Genomic DNA, 15668 nt, shown 5'->3' with positions numbered 1-15668 from the left:
GGTAATAACAGACAGATATATAGGTAGGAAGGCCCTGCTCGCAAGCTTACAATCTATAGGGAAATATGAAATACATTGAACCCACCCACTACAACGCATCTGGCTTCTCCTTGTGGAAATACTGCCTAACATCGACTAAAACATCGCACCTACCTATGTTGAACCTTAAGTGAGTGTGAACTGCTGCAGGCCTGTACAGACCCCTAGTTGTGCACTGAGACCAGCTGCCTACAACCTGCAAATCTGAGCAGTCACAGCAGTAAGGCTTAGTAAAAAGGCAGCTATATACCCTCACCCAAAAGGCAGAGTTTTTCCAAGCTAGTGGCCACTGTACAAATGCTGAAGTAAGCCGCGGCTCACCTGTCACCTCTTACAGTGGACATAGCAGGATCACCTGGCCTTCCTCTGGCAGCACCGTGCCGGAATCCACCATAGAAACACACTTATGGTGCATACACACGATCAGATTTTTTCTTCAGATATGGACGATAACGATTTAAAAATCGTTCAGTCGTTCATATCTGAAGGAAAATCGTTCATATCTGACATGCCTGAACGATGGACGATCAACGATGCACGTTCCCGTTTGTCAGATAACGATATCTGACATCTGATGTGTTTGCAGTCAGACTTGGACGATTCCATTCATTTTAATGCAGTCAAAAATCGTTCAATCGTTCAAATCGTTCAAAACTTTGGTCAAATCGTCCAAATCGTTCAAATCGTTTAATCGTTCAGTCGTTCATCTGACAAATCTGACAAGTCTGACAAATCTGACCGTGTGTACGCTCCATTAGGCTAGTTTCACATTTGCCGGTTTTGGTCGGCCGGGGAAGAACCTAGCGGTAGCCGGCCGGGTTTTTCCAGGCACTCAGGGCCTTTCCCAAGCAGCGGCTTTGAGCCACTTTTAATTTAAAAAATTTTTTTACACTACTGGGCATGCACAGCAGCAGCTGCTGCACTAGCCCGGCCGGCACAAGCCCATGTGTGTGAAAGGAAACATTGTTTCCTTTACATAACTGGCGTGCAGGGACGGCACGGACACGGCACGGCAGCCGTCCTGCACAGTGGATATACCCGGCTGTAACACAGCAACTGTGCTGTGCCCATGCCATGTGAAAGGACCCACCTGCTTCCCTGTTATCTATTTTACACACCCGGCAAAAACTGTGTGGCTTTTTGTCGCCCGGTCAAAACCGGCATGTTTGAGACTGGCCTCAGCCTCTCAGTGAGGACTCCGGAACCTGGAGTAAGGCATTCAGCGCAGCACCACACTGGGAGGGCTATGGCAGCAGAAGGGGTTCCTGCAACTACTGCAGACCCGCGGGTCAGACCCATCGCAGACTTCACCAGAGTGGACTAGACATTCCAGGTTATGGATCTCCAAATGGGATCTACAGCAAGTAGCCAGATGAACGGGTATGTGACCCAATATAGCTTTTAACTGGATATATAACATTTAACTGGATACCGGAGAATAGGACTTTAACTCTGTTAGCACCTTTTACCTCCCCTTCCTGTCCCCTTACCCCCCGCTGTGTCTTGTGTGTCACATCAGTATTGTTTGTTGTCTATATACATATTATTTAGAATAAATGTTCCTTAGGCAAACAGTCTAGTTTTTTATTTGAAGACCACCATACATATTGCATTAACTCAATTGGCGGAAATTCACATTTACTCCAACATAAAGTGAGGTTTAAACCACTTTTTTTTCTTTTTATCACTGAACACACAGACAGACAAGAGGTGAGTATAACTTCAAACGTCATGCCGAGGGGGCAGGACCGCCAGCTGCCGGGAAGAACAGCACTACCCGGGGCATCCTCAGGGCACTCTTGGGGGCTTACAAGTAATACAGGCTGCAGTGTGCCATTCCTGCTAGGACGCTTCAGGTGTCACTTCGTACACCCCTAGTTACGGCCCTGTACATCTCAGACAATTCTCACTTGTGTCTATATGGGTGTTTATGGGTGGCAGAGGGCATTCAGACCTATTCTGAGTTATTCATATGGGAAGATCTGTCCAGGTTCAGTAAGATCTATTGCACGACTAATGGGGCTGGTGCAGATTCTTCTTATAGTGATGGATGCTCCAGGAAGCAGAGGGCTGGGGGTGGTACAGTCACATAGATGCGTCAGACTCAGAATACTGGTGGATGTTTGCATGGGACTTCCAATTGCGCAAAGCAGACAGAATTGCAACCACATTATGAGCTGCTCAAAATCAGGCAAAATGCAGTATATTTATAATTATCTATATATAATCACCATGCTTTCTTCTTTCACCTCTGCAGCAGGTCATCATATTATGAGTGAGGTTCTTCTGTAACAGAGCAGACACAGACGGTCTGCCAGATTGACATTTTCTGCACTGCTGAAATGCACTGTGTGAAGAATAGGTTAATCTATAGTCAGTAATGTCACAGCAACTGAAGTTACTGCATTTAGTTTTTTGAACTGTATCAGATCCTATAGTGCACTGTCCTAAAATTGTGGGAGGAGCTTCAGTTGTCTAACATAGCTAGAATTTAAAACTTTACATTTTAACATATTATATTAGAAAGAGGAAGCAGCATGTCAAGACCCTACATAGGCTTTATTTACCATGATTTAAACATAAATAGCAATTCACACTTTTATTTAGGTCTTCTTTTAGTTTCTTATAGTATTTTCTGGTGAAATCATCGAATAGTCAATGAAACGCATCAGATTGAAGCTATTTGTATTGATTAAAGTGTGCTTATAGTCAATTGAGTTGTGCACACAAATCTTCTTGAACTCATGGTATTTTTTGGAACATCATTGGGATGGAACTGCTGGTCTACCAACTGGTTATATGAAAGCTGTCAGATAAGTAGTGAGATAGCTGGTCATTGCATTCCCATTACATTCAATATTGTAGGGACTTCTAGAATTCTAGCAGTAATTTGGGGAGGCATTAGAGGTGTTCCAAAGATTTGGTGAGACTTTACATTTCCCCATTAAAGCCGAAAATTGTTGGAGCTACTTTACATATCAAATAATTTGCTTTTTTTACCTGCTAATTGAAATTAAACTTTTCTCTTGCTTCATCAGTATTTTTTAAAAATTATGCAGTGAATTTAGGGTTATAAAATATATAATCATCTTATTTCATCTATTAACGGTACACAAGGACTCTCATTTTTCTGCACCACATAAAGGATTCAAGAAACTTATCATTTATTGATATCTGTTTGTTGATATCTGGATTTAGATTGACACTTTGAATAACATTAAAAGGGCAATTTAATTAGGAACAAGGGGGGAATGCCTTAGCGTCACCGCAACTCGCCTCCCTTGCGGTCCGATCTTGCCCTGGACTCGTGAATCCTTGTACACAGCCCAAGTTGTGGTGTACAGTGCTGCAGTGGGTGAGGCAGAGGGTGACAGGGAGAGGAGAGAGAGTGTGACGGGTAGAGGTAGTAGGTAACAGGGAGAAGCAGTGAGTGACAGGAAGAGGGTGAATGGGAGAGGCAGAGGGTGACAGGGAGAGGAAAAGGGTGATGGGGACAGGCTGCGGGTGATGGGGGGAGGCAGATGGTGACAAATATATTACATAAATTACAATTTACTTACCTGGGCCCACGGTAGAGATGCAGCACGTGAAGGGCAGCTCCTCCAACCCTCTTTGGGTTTTTACTCCTGGGACGGTCACGAGATTATGAGATCAGATGGCCAGCGCTGACGGCAGGAGCAGCTGCAGGACCTTCTCAGAGAGGCCCCTCCTCCAGTCAATCTGCATCTCTTCTATGCTACAGCCTGCAGCGACAGCGCACTATAATGATTTGTTGGCTGTGGGACCCTTCATTGTGGTAAACCCCAGTGCAATGCATCGGCTGTACCGCTGCTAGTTCCGCCTCTGCTCCCTCACACACAATCTCATAGCAGAAATGAAAGAACTTCTTTTATAACCATGAACACTAAGTTTTGTTACTACTTAAATTGACTGATTTGCACACCAAATTATTTGTGTTTTTCCTTCTCTCTACAATCAGGAAATACCTACAGTGCACAGCTCAGTTAGGTCATGTTTACTCTATGACCTAAACCCCCTCCCCCTCCCCAATTCACTGATAATTTCCTCATTTCCTTAGAGAGACTAGAAAAGGCTTTTTGGCTGAAGTTTGAGTATGTTAAATATATTTACCAACTCTCCCAGAATGTCTGTGAGTGTCCCAAATATTGGGGGTCTTCCAGACTCCCAAGAGGGTGAGCCAGTCTCCCACATGCCGATCATTTCAGGAATAAAGTAAATGGTCTGGTCGTTAGAGTTGGAGATTCAAACTGAATTGAGTCAATGAGGCCAGGTTCCATGCTGCACGCTGGGATGAACCTCCATGGCACAATCACAGCGCCATGCCCCTTGCACCTCCAATATGGCTGCCCCTCTGGGACCCTCCCCAAGGGGGCTTTACAAAAGTTGGCAAGTATTGTGTTAAATATGAAACACTTAAGTTGCACACCTTCTGTACTTGTACTCATTACCATTATAATTCATTGACATTGCCGAATAAAACATTTGCAGACATTCTCTTTCCCTGGTCACTAATGGCTTTCCTCAGCTTTAGACACATTTACAGTGTTGTTGGAGGAAGGCAGTTTAATTGTGAGAAATGACTTTAGCATTGGCTGTTAGTTTTATGTGTTATGCCTTCTCCTGAAGCAGCAGTTAACGGACTATCGATGTGATACAGAAAGTTTGTCTTTAAAATATATAGTTCACATTTCTGTTCTAGTACAATTGTCTGTAGAAGGCATATTACTATATTAGTAACCGATTTCCATGTAATGTACAATATCTTCAGATACAGTATAATTTTCTACATAGATCGAAAGGGTCACAACAATTAATATTAATCAGCTGTATCTATTTCTCCATAAGTGCATATACATCTTTAGTCCATTTACTCGGACTAGGAGGCTCATTCACATCTTATATAAGTCACACTAATCAGGGGACATTGAGACTAACTTTATGTCATGTGTCACATTTGTATAATCTAATGGCTTAATTACAGTGGTTTATGTTTGTGTGTAAATGTACTTTCCTGTATAAAACGCACCTGGATGGAAAATAAGCAATACCATTTAAAGTAATGGCTGCATTTACGGTACAAAAATTGTTATTGTCCATCCAAAATCTTGTTTATGTAGTTGTAGGAATTAGATTTTGAGCTCATCCAATGTTTTTCTTTTGCTCTATTAAGAACACTGGCACAATGACAATTTTTACTGGCCAGGTCAAACCCAGTCAGTTTCATTTTCTGCCTAGTAAAGTCTAGCTCCATGTTCATAAACATTGTGTAGTAAGCATAAAGTCAAATTTTAAGTAACACCTGATACATGTACTAGTGAATGGGTGTGTGGTGCACAGAGGCCCCAGGGTGCAGGTGGGCCCACACCGGACACCATGCACCCATATACTATACTTACCTTTCCACTGGGCACTGCAGACTTCACCGGGGAAATGGCGCCTGCGTAATTGCAGATTATTGCATGCAGAGTGGACTCTGACACAGTGCTGGAGTCTACTGGATGCATGAGAGAGAGGGCTTGATAGGAGACTGCACATGGGTCCCCTCCTCTCTTGAACCAACCCTGCACTGGTGTTACGGAGATCTCAGCTTGTTAGTTAATAATTTTTTGCAATAAATCAGGTGCTAAGTGCTGTAATAAATATCAGGGTTATCAAAATGTATCATTTATTTTTACACCAGGGGTAGTGTTGGACTAGGACAAGTTGGACCAGTTGGGGGAATGTAATGATAGCCATGGATGGGATGTGGGCGGTGGGGCTAGCCCACAGAGGACCTGATTCAGAGCTGAATGCTCTGACCAGAGCGCTCGCTCTGAATCAGGGCCCTCCTACCTTTTTTTGGAGTGGCCTCATGGACGCTCACATAGCAGTAGCGAGCGTCCATGATGATGGTCGCGATGGTCTTGACCATCGCGACCATCGGGCTTGCGACGGAGACCCTGCGGTAGGTCTCGCTGCCGCAAGCCCTGGAGTGATTTTGGCTCTATCAGAGCCAAAATCACTCCCACTGACATCACTACCGGCTTGAGATGGTAGGCGTTCCCATGGTGGGCGTGCTGTCAATCAACATCGACAGCACGCCCCCTTTGGTGCGAGACCCGGAGTGATGGTGAGCCCGTCGCTCGCCGGGTCTCGCCGGGTCTCGCGCATGCGCACGACGGAGCTCCCTCCGTCGTGCGCATGCGCAGTGGGGAACATCGACCTGCTTGCGAGCATCCTGCCGCTCGTGAGCGGGTCTGAATGACCCCCAGAGAACATAGACTGCACAGGGAAAGAGTATTTAGGCTGCTACAGTGCATGCTCCCAGGGACTTACAAATTACCAGTGTAACCTACGGCTATTCAGCTATTTTGGAATGACCAGTCACAGATTACCCTCTGACATGCTGTGCTTTGTAGTTATACACCACTTAAGAGCCAAAGGATCTGATAAAACTAAAGTGCCATTGACTGAACACCCACCTACCTTGCAGCTTGTATTCTGGCCAGTCTTTTTTTGCCTCTGCATCTTCTCCAGAGCAGTTCAGAGAAGCGGAGTCTAACATTATGGGAAGCTTGCATTACTGTACATAGTAATATGCTATGTAGTCAAAAGTCTGATATTTTACTGTACTAAAAAAGACATGTCACAAGTTTTAAGTTCAAAACACAAACTAATTGATTATTTCTGTTTTTATCATTTTATACCACTTGATAAAATCAACATTATCGAGATGAACAAGAAGCTTAATGTATTTTAATTCTGTAAAAAGCAAAATCCAGCTCTAAGATATAGGGACTTATTTATAATGAAGAGTCTCTTTGTGGTGATAATTTATTTTATTATGCTAATGACTATGATTAAAAAATATAAAGTTTGCTGATATTAACTTTAATTGGTTAAGTTAAAAGAAGCATAATGTGTTTGCTGTGGAATACTTGTAAAGGAACTGATGAATCAGAATCACAGACTGCCCTGCATGGTCCTCATCAATAGTGGAACTGAGGTGACTATCATATTGATAAGTGGTACAAGAGAGGTCTCTCACATATTCTCTTATGTCTCATGTTAGGGACCCTTTTCTTTGACACAAAATAATCTCCTTGAAATTCCCAAAGGAATTTGACAAGAGTCAAATATAACTTGTACATTGTAGTCCTAGTCTATCCACATGCCAAAGCTGATACTAGGATAACACCATATACAGGTAGTTTGCCCAGAACTGCTTCTCTATTGACATCTCAAAGGGAACAGAGATAGAGAAAAATATGTGATGTGCTGTCTGTGTGTTTTCAGACCTGTTTTCATGACCGCAACATTCCTCCACAGCAGAAATATCATGTAGTCCTGGGCAGGATGAACTCCATGACTCCATCTTTTTCATGGGAGACTGAGACTTTGTTTAGTGACTGCACAAGGTTGAAGAATGAGAAGCCACTCAATGTATCCTCATGGAGATCAGCTGTATGACAACAACAGAGAGGCCTCTGGGATACTGAGGTGATAGTGGAATTTGAGAGAGACTACTATAAGTTCCTCCCGTCTTGCCTCCGCCTTACTCGCCTTTTCCCATTATCCTGTCCATCTCCTTTTCCTTTCTATCTGCTCTGCGCCAGCATTACTCTACTGCAGCCTGATTCATTGGCTCCCCATTCAGCTCAGAAGCCTCACTCACTTAAAAAGCATTTAATTTCTCTGCCCTTCCTACATCACCAGTCTCATTTCTATCCACTGCAGAAGTAATAAATGCTAGCATACCCAAATGGTTTAGCTGCTTCTATATTATCTATTTTACAATAGAAAAAGAGTATATTTTGGTAAGAGAAGCGCTTGTAAATTGATATATTCAAATGTGTTCTGGAACCACTTGCAAATAAATCAAACAAATAAATATAAAAATCATCAAAATAATATTAATAACAAAAAATGATGAAACCCAGATACAAAAAATAAATAAAAATAAAGATAATAAAAATAAAATTAATATATAAACTTAAAAGTAAATAGATGTAAGAGTGTAAGAATGAGGCGGTATGTTTATACTCTCTTTTGGTGGGTATAATAGGTGCCCGCTGCTGTAGTGCAGTGCCCGCGGGTGACTTTTCTTATCTTACCCTGAGACGCGGAGTGGATTTCTTATGCCAGTTCGAGCTTCGGCGCTCTGCACTGTCAGGATGTGAACGGGCTTTAGTGCGGGGGTTGCGGCTTGCTCCGGCTGTCTCCGACCTCCGGTCTCATTCTCCCCTCAGGCTTGCTTTCCGGCTCATTGCTCTATTAGGAAAGGGCCGTCGGTTTGTCTTGAATAGGGCTCCAACGCGTTTCATCCACATGACAGACGGACGGACGCACTACAGCTGCGGGCACCTATTATACCCACCAAAAGAGAGTATAAACATATACAGCCTCATTCCCTACACTGTATTAAATATTAAATTAATATTAATTCATTTCATTATCACCCGTAATTCTATTTACATCTATTTACTTTTAAGTTTATTTATTTATTCATTTTTATGTTTTTTATTATTATCTTTATTTTTATTTTTTTTGTATCTGGGTTTCATCATTTTTTGTTATTAATATTATTTTGATGATTTTTATATTTATTTGTTTGATTTATTTGCAAGTGGTTCCAGGACACATTTGAATATATCAATTTACAAGTGCTTTTCTTACCAAAATATACTCATTTCTATCCACACTTCTGTCCATTATGGCCCCTCTTTTGGTACTCACCTCCTCACCAAATTTAACTTTCTGCCAGACTGGACAGCTACAAGTTGACTCACAATACACCTTTTCATCAAAGCCTACCATCCTTCCTCCTAAATCTCCACTCTTCTCTCAACCTCTTATCATCTCTTCTCCCCAGTTCACCATCCAATTGTTCACACCTTCTATTAGCCTGTAAGTTCTCCTGAACAGGGCCCTTCTTACTCATGTTTCTCTCTAGCACTATCCTTGCTTCCATTGTTCCTTGTGTGACTAGTCCCTTTCAGGAACTCTAACTCTGTGTGCTCGCCCTTCATTGGGTACAGGCTGCCTTCCCCTCCCTGTGACTCACCTACACTTCCCCGTCAAGATACAGTGAGTTACCCAACTCTTGCCCCAGCCACCTAGTTTGTCAACTTATTGCCTAGAGTTGTTCCAAAGATTTGTCAACTTACATTTGTGTACCCACAGTTTGATATGTCACGTTGCACTGTTACTCTGTATAGTACCTGAACAATACTATGGAAACTATGTGGTGCCTTAAAAATAAAAGCATTTATAAAAATGGATCACACATTGTTATAAACAGAAACAAGAATGGAAGTATATGGAAGTGTATGGACTATCGTAGAATATCAGATCGGTATGCAGTTCTCAGAGTCAACTAGGCTCTTGACTCACTCCACAAGAGCAAGAGACAGCATGAGTGTGATGTATTCAGCAGAAAAGTGGTTGCCACTATTCCAGGTGAAACCAGTAGTTGATTCACCTAACCTACAAAGTTGGGTTCTTCAAACACTATACAAGATTTGTGCCCCAGTAATATGATAACCAAGCCTCTAACTGATTTGGTCTGGATGAAAGCTCTATATAGATTAAATGAGTTATAGATTTGGTGATGAACCATAGGGTGTGAACAAGGTTTCCAGACCCTCAAGGACTGGCTTAAAGAAGTTCATGTGCTTGCATATGCCAAGCCAGTCCTACTGTGTGTGCTACTTCTGCATATTTCACTTGATGGGCTCAGGGTTGTGTTGCATCAAGTGCAGGAATCCTTAGGCAATTGTACTATATCACCCAAGGGCTGGTGTCCAGAGAGTTGAGTTACCTACTCAAAAGTTGGATTTCCTGTCGCCTAGGTGTGCATTGGTTGATAAACTACATGACTAACACCATATGTATGGCATGCACTTCAAAGTACACACTGACATCAATTCTTTGATGTATGTTCAGAGCAATTCAAAGCTTGATGCTATTGGTCACATATGAACAGATGGCTTGCAGCCCTAGGCAATCTTTGATTTCAGTATTGTCCAGGCCACATCAATATTCATGCCACTGCTCTGCCAATGTTGCCTAGTCAGTTTTACAGAGGGGAGAAGGGTAATAAGTAGAGGTCCTTTTCAAGGATGCCTGGATTCCCTGAGTTATACAGAACAAGCCTGGTCTCTGCGGTACTGCTGGTGACCAGATTCAACAAAGATGAATTGCTACAAAAGGAGAACACCCCTATAGAGGCAGTGAGGAGGCCAGTGAATAGAGACTTGAGACCCAAGTGGGTACTCACTGAAGACAGACAAGGTGTTACTGTTAGCCAACAGGGAATAAATGGAATATCAGAAATGTTCTAGTAGTAACCAGCCATTACACCTGAGATGCCCAGGCATACACAAGGAAAGATCAAAGTTCCTTCACAGTTGTCAAAGACTTGTGGGTGAGGTTCCTTGTGCACTACAGATTGCCGGCATTTATTGACTGTGATCAGGGCGGGATGTAAGGTACATAGAATTGAAAATTGTGAACTACACCTTTCCAGCCTGAAGTCCACTAACAGCTAGAGATAGTCAGTCTTATCCTCATTACTATGTTGACCACTCTGGATCCTAAAAAGAAAGGGCAATGGAGCCATCACCACTGGCAGCTGGTTCATGCCTTTAACCTCATAAATGAATGAGAACACTGGCTGGTCCACAAAGCAGCTGATGTTTGGAAAAGAAGCCAGGCTTCTCGGTTGACCTTCGCTTCAGAGACTCATTAGATATCCCACAGGCTACATGTATAAAACACCATTAGGCTCTGTGTTCCCCTTCTGAGATGAAAACAAAACAGAAAACAAGACTTTATTAGAAAGTACACCCAATTTGTTCTGCAAAGTGCAGAATTTGCTTGCCACACTGCACACATTTCCACAGCAATTGTGTAACCTTCATTCTAGTTTGCAGTGTGTTTAGATTATGCATGATCCTATTCATTTGGGACCGTTTAGTATAATTTAATTTCCGTAGTAATACTTTGTGTACATCTAATTTTATTTTGCTGTATATATTTATGGCATAAAATTTATTGTAAATTAGAAAAATGTGCTATTAGTCAAAATGCTTAGAACTTCTGTATCACCTAACATTTATAACATACAACAAGAGATAATGCAAATTAATAAAATATATATATATATATATATATATATATATATATATATTTATTTGTTTTCTGTGAATGCAAACATGTCACAATCTATGTTATGGGTCCATCAGATATTTAGTGATTGCAGAGAACACCAGGGGGCAGTCTTGCTTTGCACACTTTTTTCCAATGTGTTACAATGCTATTTACTGCATAGCATACCAAAAGTATCAATTATTTAGATTGGCTGAGAAAATCCAATAACATGTTGCTAAGAAGAAAGAGTTGGTGAAGCAAATGCATCTTTAACAGAGCTTTTTTTGTCGCTCGGTTTATAAGTAAAAAGCCACAATTTCTGGCATGCTGTTTTACAATAATGTTTTTCAATGCATAACCTTTAAAGAGACTTGTATTCTACCAAGCAAACTGTATGTTTCTGAATGAACATTTTATTACTTCTCCTGCATCCAAGCAAGAAGATCCATAAAACTGAAATTATAGTCCCATCTATCTGTAGGAGTCTCTTTTAGGGATTGTACAATATATCTTCGTATTACAATCAGCTTGGCAAATTGTATGCTATCAAATGCAGTATAGGAGTCTAGACAGAATTTGATGGAGCACAGATTGTGATAACTGTTGCGATTAATACTAGTCTCTGAGATTGTATTACACAGTGACACATTACAAAGGATTTGTCATTACATCTAGAATAGGATCATGGCAACTGTTTAACTGCTAGCAACATATAACCCATAAAAGAGATGTCCACAGCAAACTATTTCCAAAAAATATTACTCCCCCTCCCACTACATAAGTATCAGGCCATCAGGGACATGCAGTCAGGGTAGGCAGAGCCTCCACTGTCATACTCCTGAGATTTGATAGAAAATTGATTAGAATAATATAAAGAAGATATTTATAACTTATAAACATCTTCTTTGTTTATTGTAATCATTTTTATAGTTAACACTCACCAGCTTTGGGGAGCTCCCTGGTACTGCAGGGAGACGAGAGATGAGGCAGCAACAGCTCAGCCTCACTTCTGTATAGTCAGACACTGCTTGCAGAGCTGGTGCAGGGCCACACCACGGGCAGTCTTTCCTGCGGGTTGGGTACGGGATCCCGACGGTCAGGATGCCGATGGTCAGAATACCGACAGATTTAGGTAAGTATTATAACCCTTACCCTAACCCTCCCCTCCCACAGTCTAACCCTAACACTCCCCTCCCGCAGTCTAACCCTAACCCTCCCCTCCCGCAGTCTAACCCTAACCCCCCCCCCACAGCCTAACCCTAACCCTTCCCTCACACAGCCTAACCCTAACCCTCCCCCTAACCCTCAAGCTGGGTAGACATTAGATGATATGTGTACCCATGACAATCTGATATGTGAGAACATAGTGAGGGTGATGTATCAATAAGTGAAAAAAGAGCCAGAGGAGAAGATGCCAATAACAACCAATCAGCATCTGCCTATCATGTAATAGAGTGTACTTTATAAATGCTACCTCAAAGCTGATAGGTTGCTATTGGCAACCTCTCCACTGGCTCTCTTCTCCACTTTTTTCACTGCTTGATAAATCTCCCTCCCTGTGTCTAGCAGACGTCTCCTATAAGAATAATAATCTGAAGCACTAAGCCTCACAGTTCACTGCACAGACTTATATAAAATATTTTATACCTGAAAACATCCTGTAATCCTGTAATTATTATTGGTGACGGAAATACAAGATCTTTGTGCATTTTTTATTTTTATTTTTTTACAGCTAGTTATTTGCCACAGATGGTAAATTATATAAGTATTAAAAACCAATATATAAACCTGTGTAAAAGGTAATATGCACCACTCCACCAAGCATACAGAAGATTGCATTGGTAATCTGTGTAATCATACAAGTACGCCAGTTTTTATTTATTTTACATTCTGGAAGCGTATGTCTTCCTTCACATCAAAATCAAAATTAATATTCAATTGAACACACTCTTGTTTCACATTGTATCTGTATGTTTGTGGTGGTAAAAAAAATACCCACCGTCCATACCGAAAATACCACTTTTCCACAGATCTGTTTGTTTCATGCTACATATTATAAAATTAAGAATATATAGGAAAAAATGTACAAGTGTTTCCAAGTGTCCAGTTGACTGAAATAATAATAATAAAAAAAAGACATAATTCACTGATAAAGACTGTACGGGGTTGTCATTTGATAATTCAGTGTCCTGCATAAATGTTTCCATTCACAATTAAAAATTGGTGACAATTTTTCCATGGTGTGTTTTCTTCAGTGGTCGGTACAGTGATATCGCTGAATCGCATGTGGTTCTTTTTCATGTTATTTATGCCGACCTAAGAGAAAGAACAGATAATATTAAATGTAGTCTTGGAATGTACCTATGAGTTGTACAGGTCAGAACAGCAGCAGCTGAAAGGTTCTGGTTCTTGCTAAGGATGCTTACAAAAACTGATGTTGAGTCCATTCATTGTCAAATTATTTCAGTTCATCTACAGTACATGGAGGATGGTTAATGGCAACTTAAGATAGACCCCTATTTATGTTCCATAAAAATGTACATAAGTATCAAATACCACAAATCCATTTTAATACTGTTAGTACTTAGTAATAAGTGGCTATTTTTATAGCACTCTAGTGTTTGTTGTTCTACCAACTGTGCATAGAGCATAACATTAAAAATGGAATCCAATCAACTGTATTATTGCAGAGCTGCGATCATGACCAACTTCCTCAGTGTGATAATGCTTGGCTCCTGTTCTCTTAATTTATTTTCTTTCCAATTGCACTAAGCTGATCTGATTTACAGGAGGTAATAGAAGTAAAAACTGCCTTTAATTCCAATTAATAGTTCAGCCCCATGTATTGTAATTAGGGGTAAATGGGAAAAAAATGGGGAATAATATTATCACACAGTGGTTATGGGTTATGCTTTTTTCCATTATATTGTATATCACTGCGGCCAGTGCTGTGTATAATGCCGTTCTGTGTTGTCAGAAAACAGAGTATACAACAGTATCCTTACGCTAGTTTGTAATTACATTTTTGTGAATAGACTTGGTAATGCCTATCTGCACCACACAGTATTATTACCGTGAAATACCCGTTAGCCCCTGATGAGATTTATGTGCTTGTTTTAGGTTATTACACTGTGAAGGACTTTTACTGATTTATTGATTCACTTCAGGAATTTGTTTTGCCTGTAGTACCACATACATCTTCCAGCATGAAAACTGTGGGAGAGTTATAATAACTGCTTGCAATTTCTTAGCCTTTTATTCTGAAAATATCTGTAAGCTACGGTCTACGGTAACAGGAGACATAAGGAAAAGCAGTTCATACGGCTCGGTATTCTTGGCCTGCACATTTTCTTAAATTGAAACTAAACTTTATATAGTTAGAGGGCCTGATACACTACCGCACGACGCAACTGCGATTACGCATGCAATCGTCCGATTGTTGATTTCTGTGCATGTGTATGCATTGCAATTGCGATTGGGACAGAAATCGCAGTGACTAAGCAGACCCATCGCAGAGTGACTGACAGGAAAGGTTGTTTGTGTGCGGTAATGGAGGGGGGTGGTCGGGCGAACGCAGGCCCGCCAGTGCGTTTCAATGCCGTTGTAGCGGCATGCGTAGACTGAGGCCTGATAGCGTGCGTGGTTGTTAGCAATTCCTGAGTAAGGTCAGACCTTGTGCAAGTGTGTGTGAGGCTGCGATGGTACTCGATTGTACCGATGGTTTTGCAGTCTTGCTAAACATTACGGATGTGTGTAAGGTAAAGTGGGCGTCCTTGTGTAGTGCTGCGAGGGAATAGCGATGGCAATAGATTAGCATACTATTGCAGTTGAACTGTGTGCATATTCGCTAGTGCATACGCAGTTGCGTACAGTAGTGAATCAGGCCCAGAGTGTGGAAAATAATAATCATAAAAACAAAAACAGCAATGATTATTTTTTAAAATAAATGACTGAAGAATAACAGCACACCTGACCACTGCAGCTCATCATTGCCGAATTTCTGGCTGCCCCTCCGGGAGTGTGGCAGCCAGGCCGACTAACTTGTCACAACATCGGAATCGGAGGGCTGTGAGGGCGATTGCGTCATCATGGCCCCGGCCAATATCACAGGCAGTTGAAAGCGGGGAGCGGGGCTACGATGATGTGAATCAGCTCTGGGAGACTTACCTACTCCTCCGGGCAGCTGGGAACACCACCTGATTTTCGGGAGCCTCCCAGCCATGGATAGTATACAGGTATGGTGCAGCTGTGATGAAAGTTTGTGGATAACCATCAACACCTGGATAAATCTGTAATGGCTCTAAGGAACTTCCTTTAGGCGCCGTGTGTAGTATTCTCACAATATATGTATTTAATATGCACATAGAAAAAAAACAAAAAATAAAACATAGTGTAATATCATATCATAGTACACCCTTAGGGCTTGATTCGGTTGCCGCTTGCAGTTGGCTGATGTTTTAAGTCTGCACATGTGCCCG

At 41.5% G+C, this 15668-nt stretch overlaps 1 protein-coding gene across 1 annotated transcript in view; it reads right to left on the bottom strand.

Annotated features, from left to right (window-relative positions):
• Nucleotides 1-12928: 12928 nt before the first annotated feature.
• Nucleotides 12929-15668, bottom strand: part of NKAIN3 (sodium/potassium transporting ATPase interacting 3) — a 674703-nt gene continuing 671963 nt past the window's right edge. Inside the window, exon 6 of the mRNA XM_088469357.1 lies at nt 12929-13506. Within this exon, the coding sequence (XP_088325483.1) occupies nt 13493-13506 (14 nt within the window). The 3' untranslated portion in view covers nt 12929-13492. The remainder of the gene's footprint in view (nt 13507-15668) is intronic.

The sequence above is a fragment of the Taudactylus pleione genome, unplaced genomic scaffold (genome assembly GCF_031769625.1).
Source record: "Taudactylus pleione unplaced genomic scaffold, aTauple2 ptg000090l, whole genome shotgun sequence".
In the NCBI taxonomy this organism is placed as follows: domain Eukaryota; kingdom Metazoa; phylum Chordata; class Amphibia; order Anura; family Myobatrachidae; genus Taudactylus; species Taudactylus pleione.
This window is presented reverse-complemented; position numbering and strand designations above follow the sequence as displayed.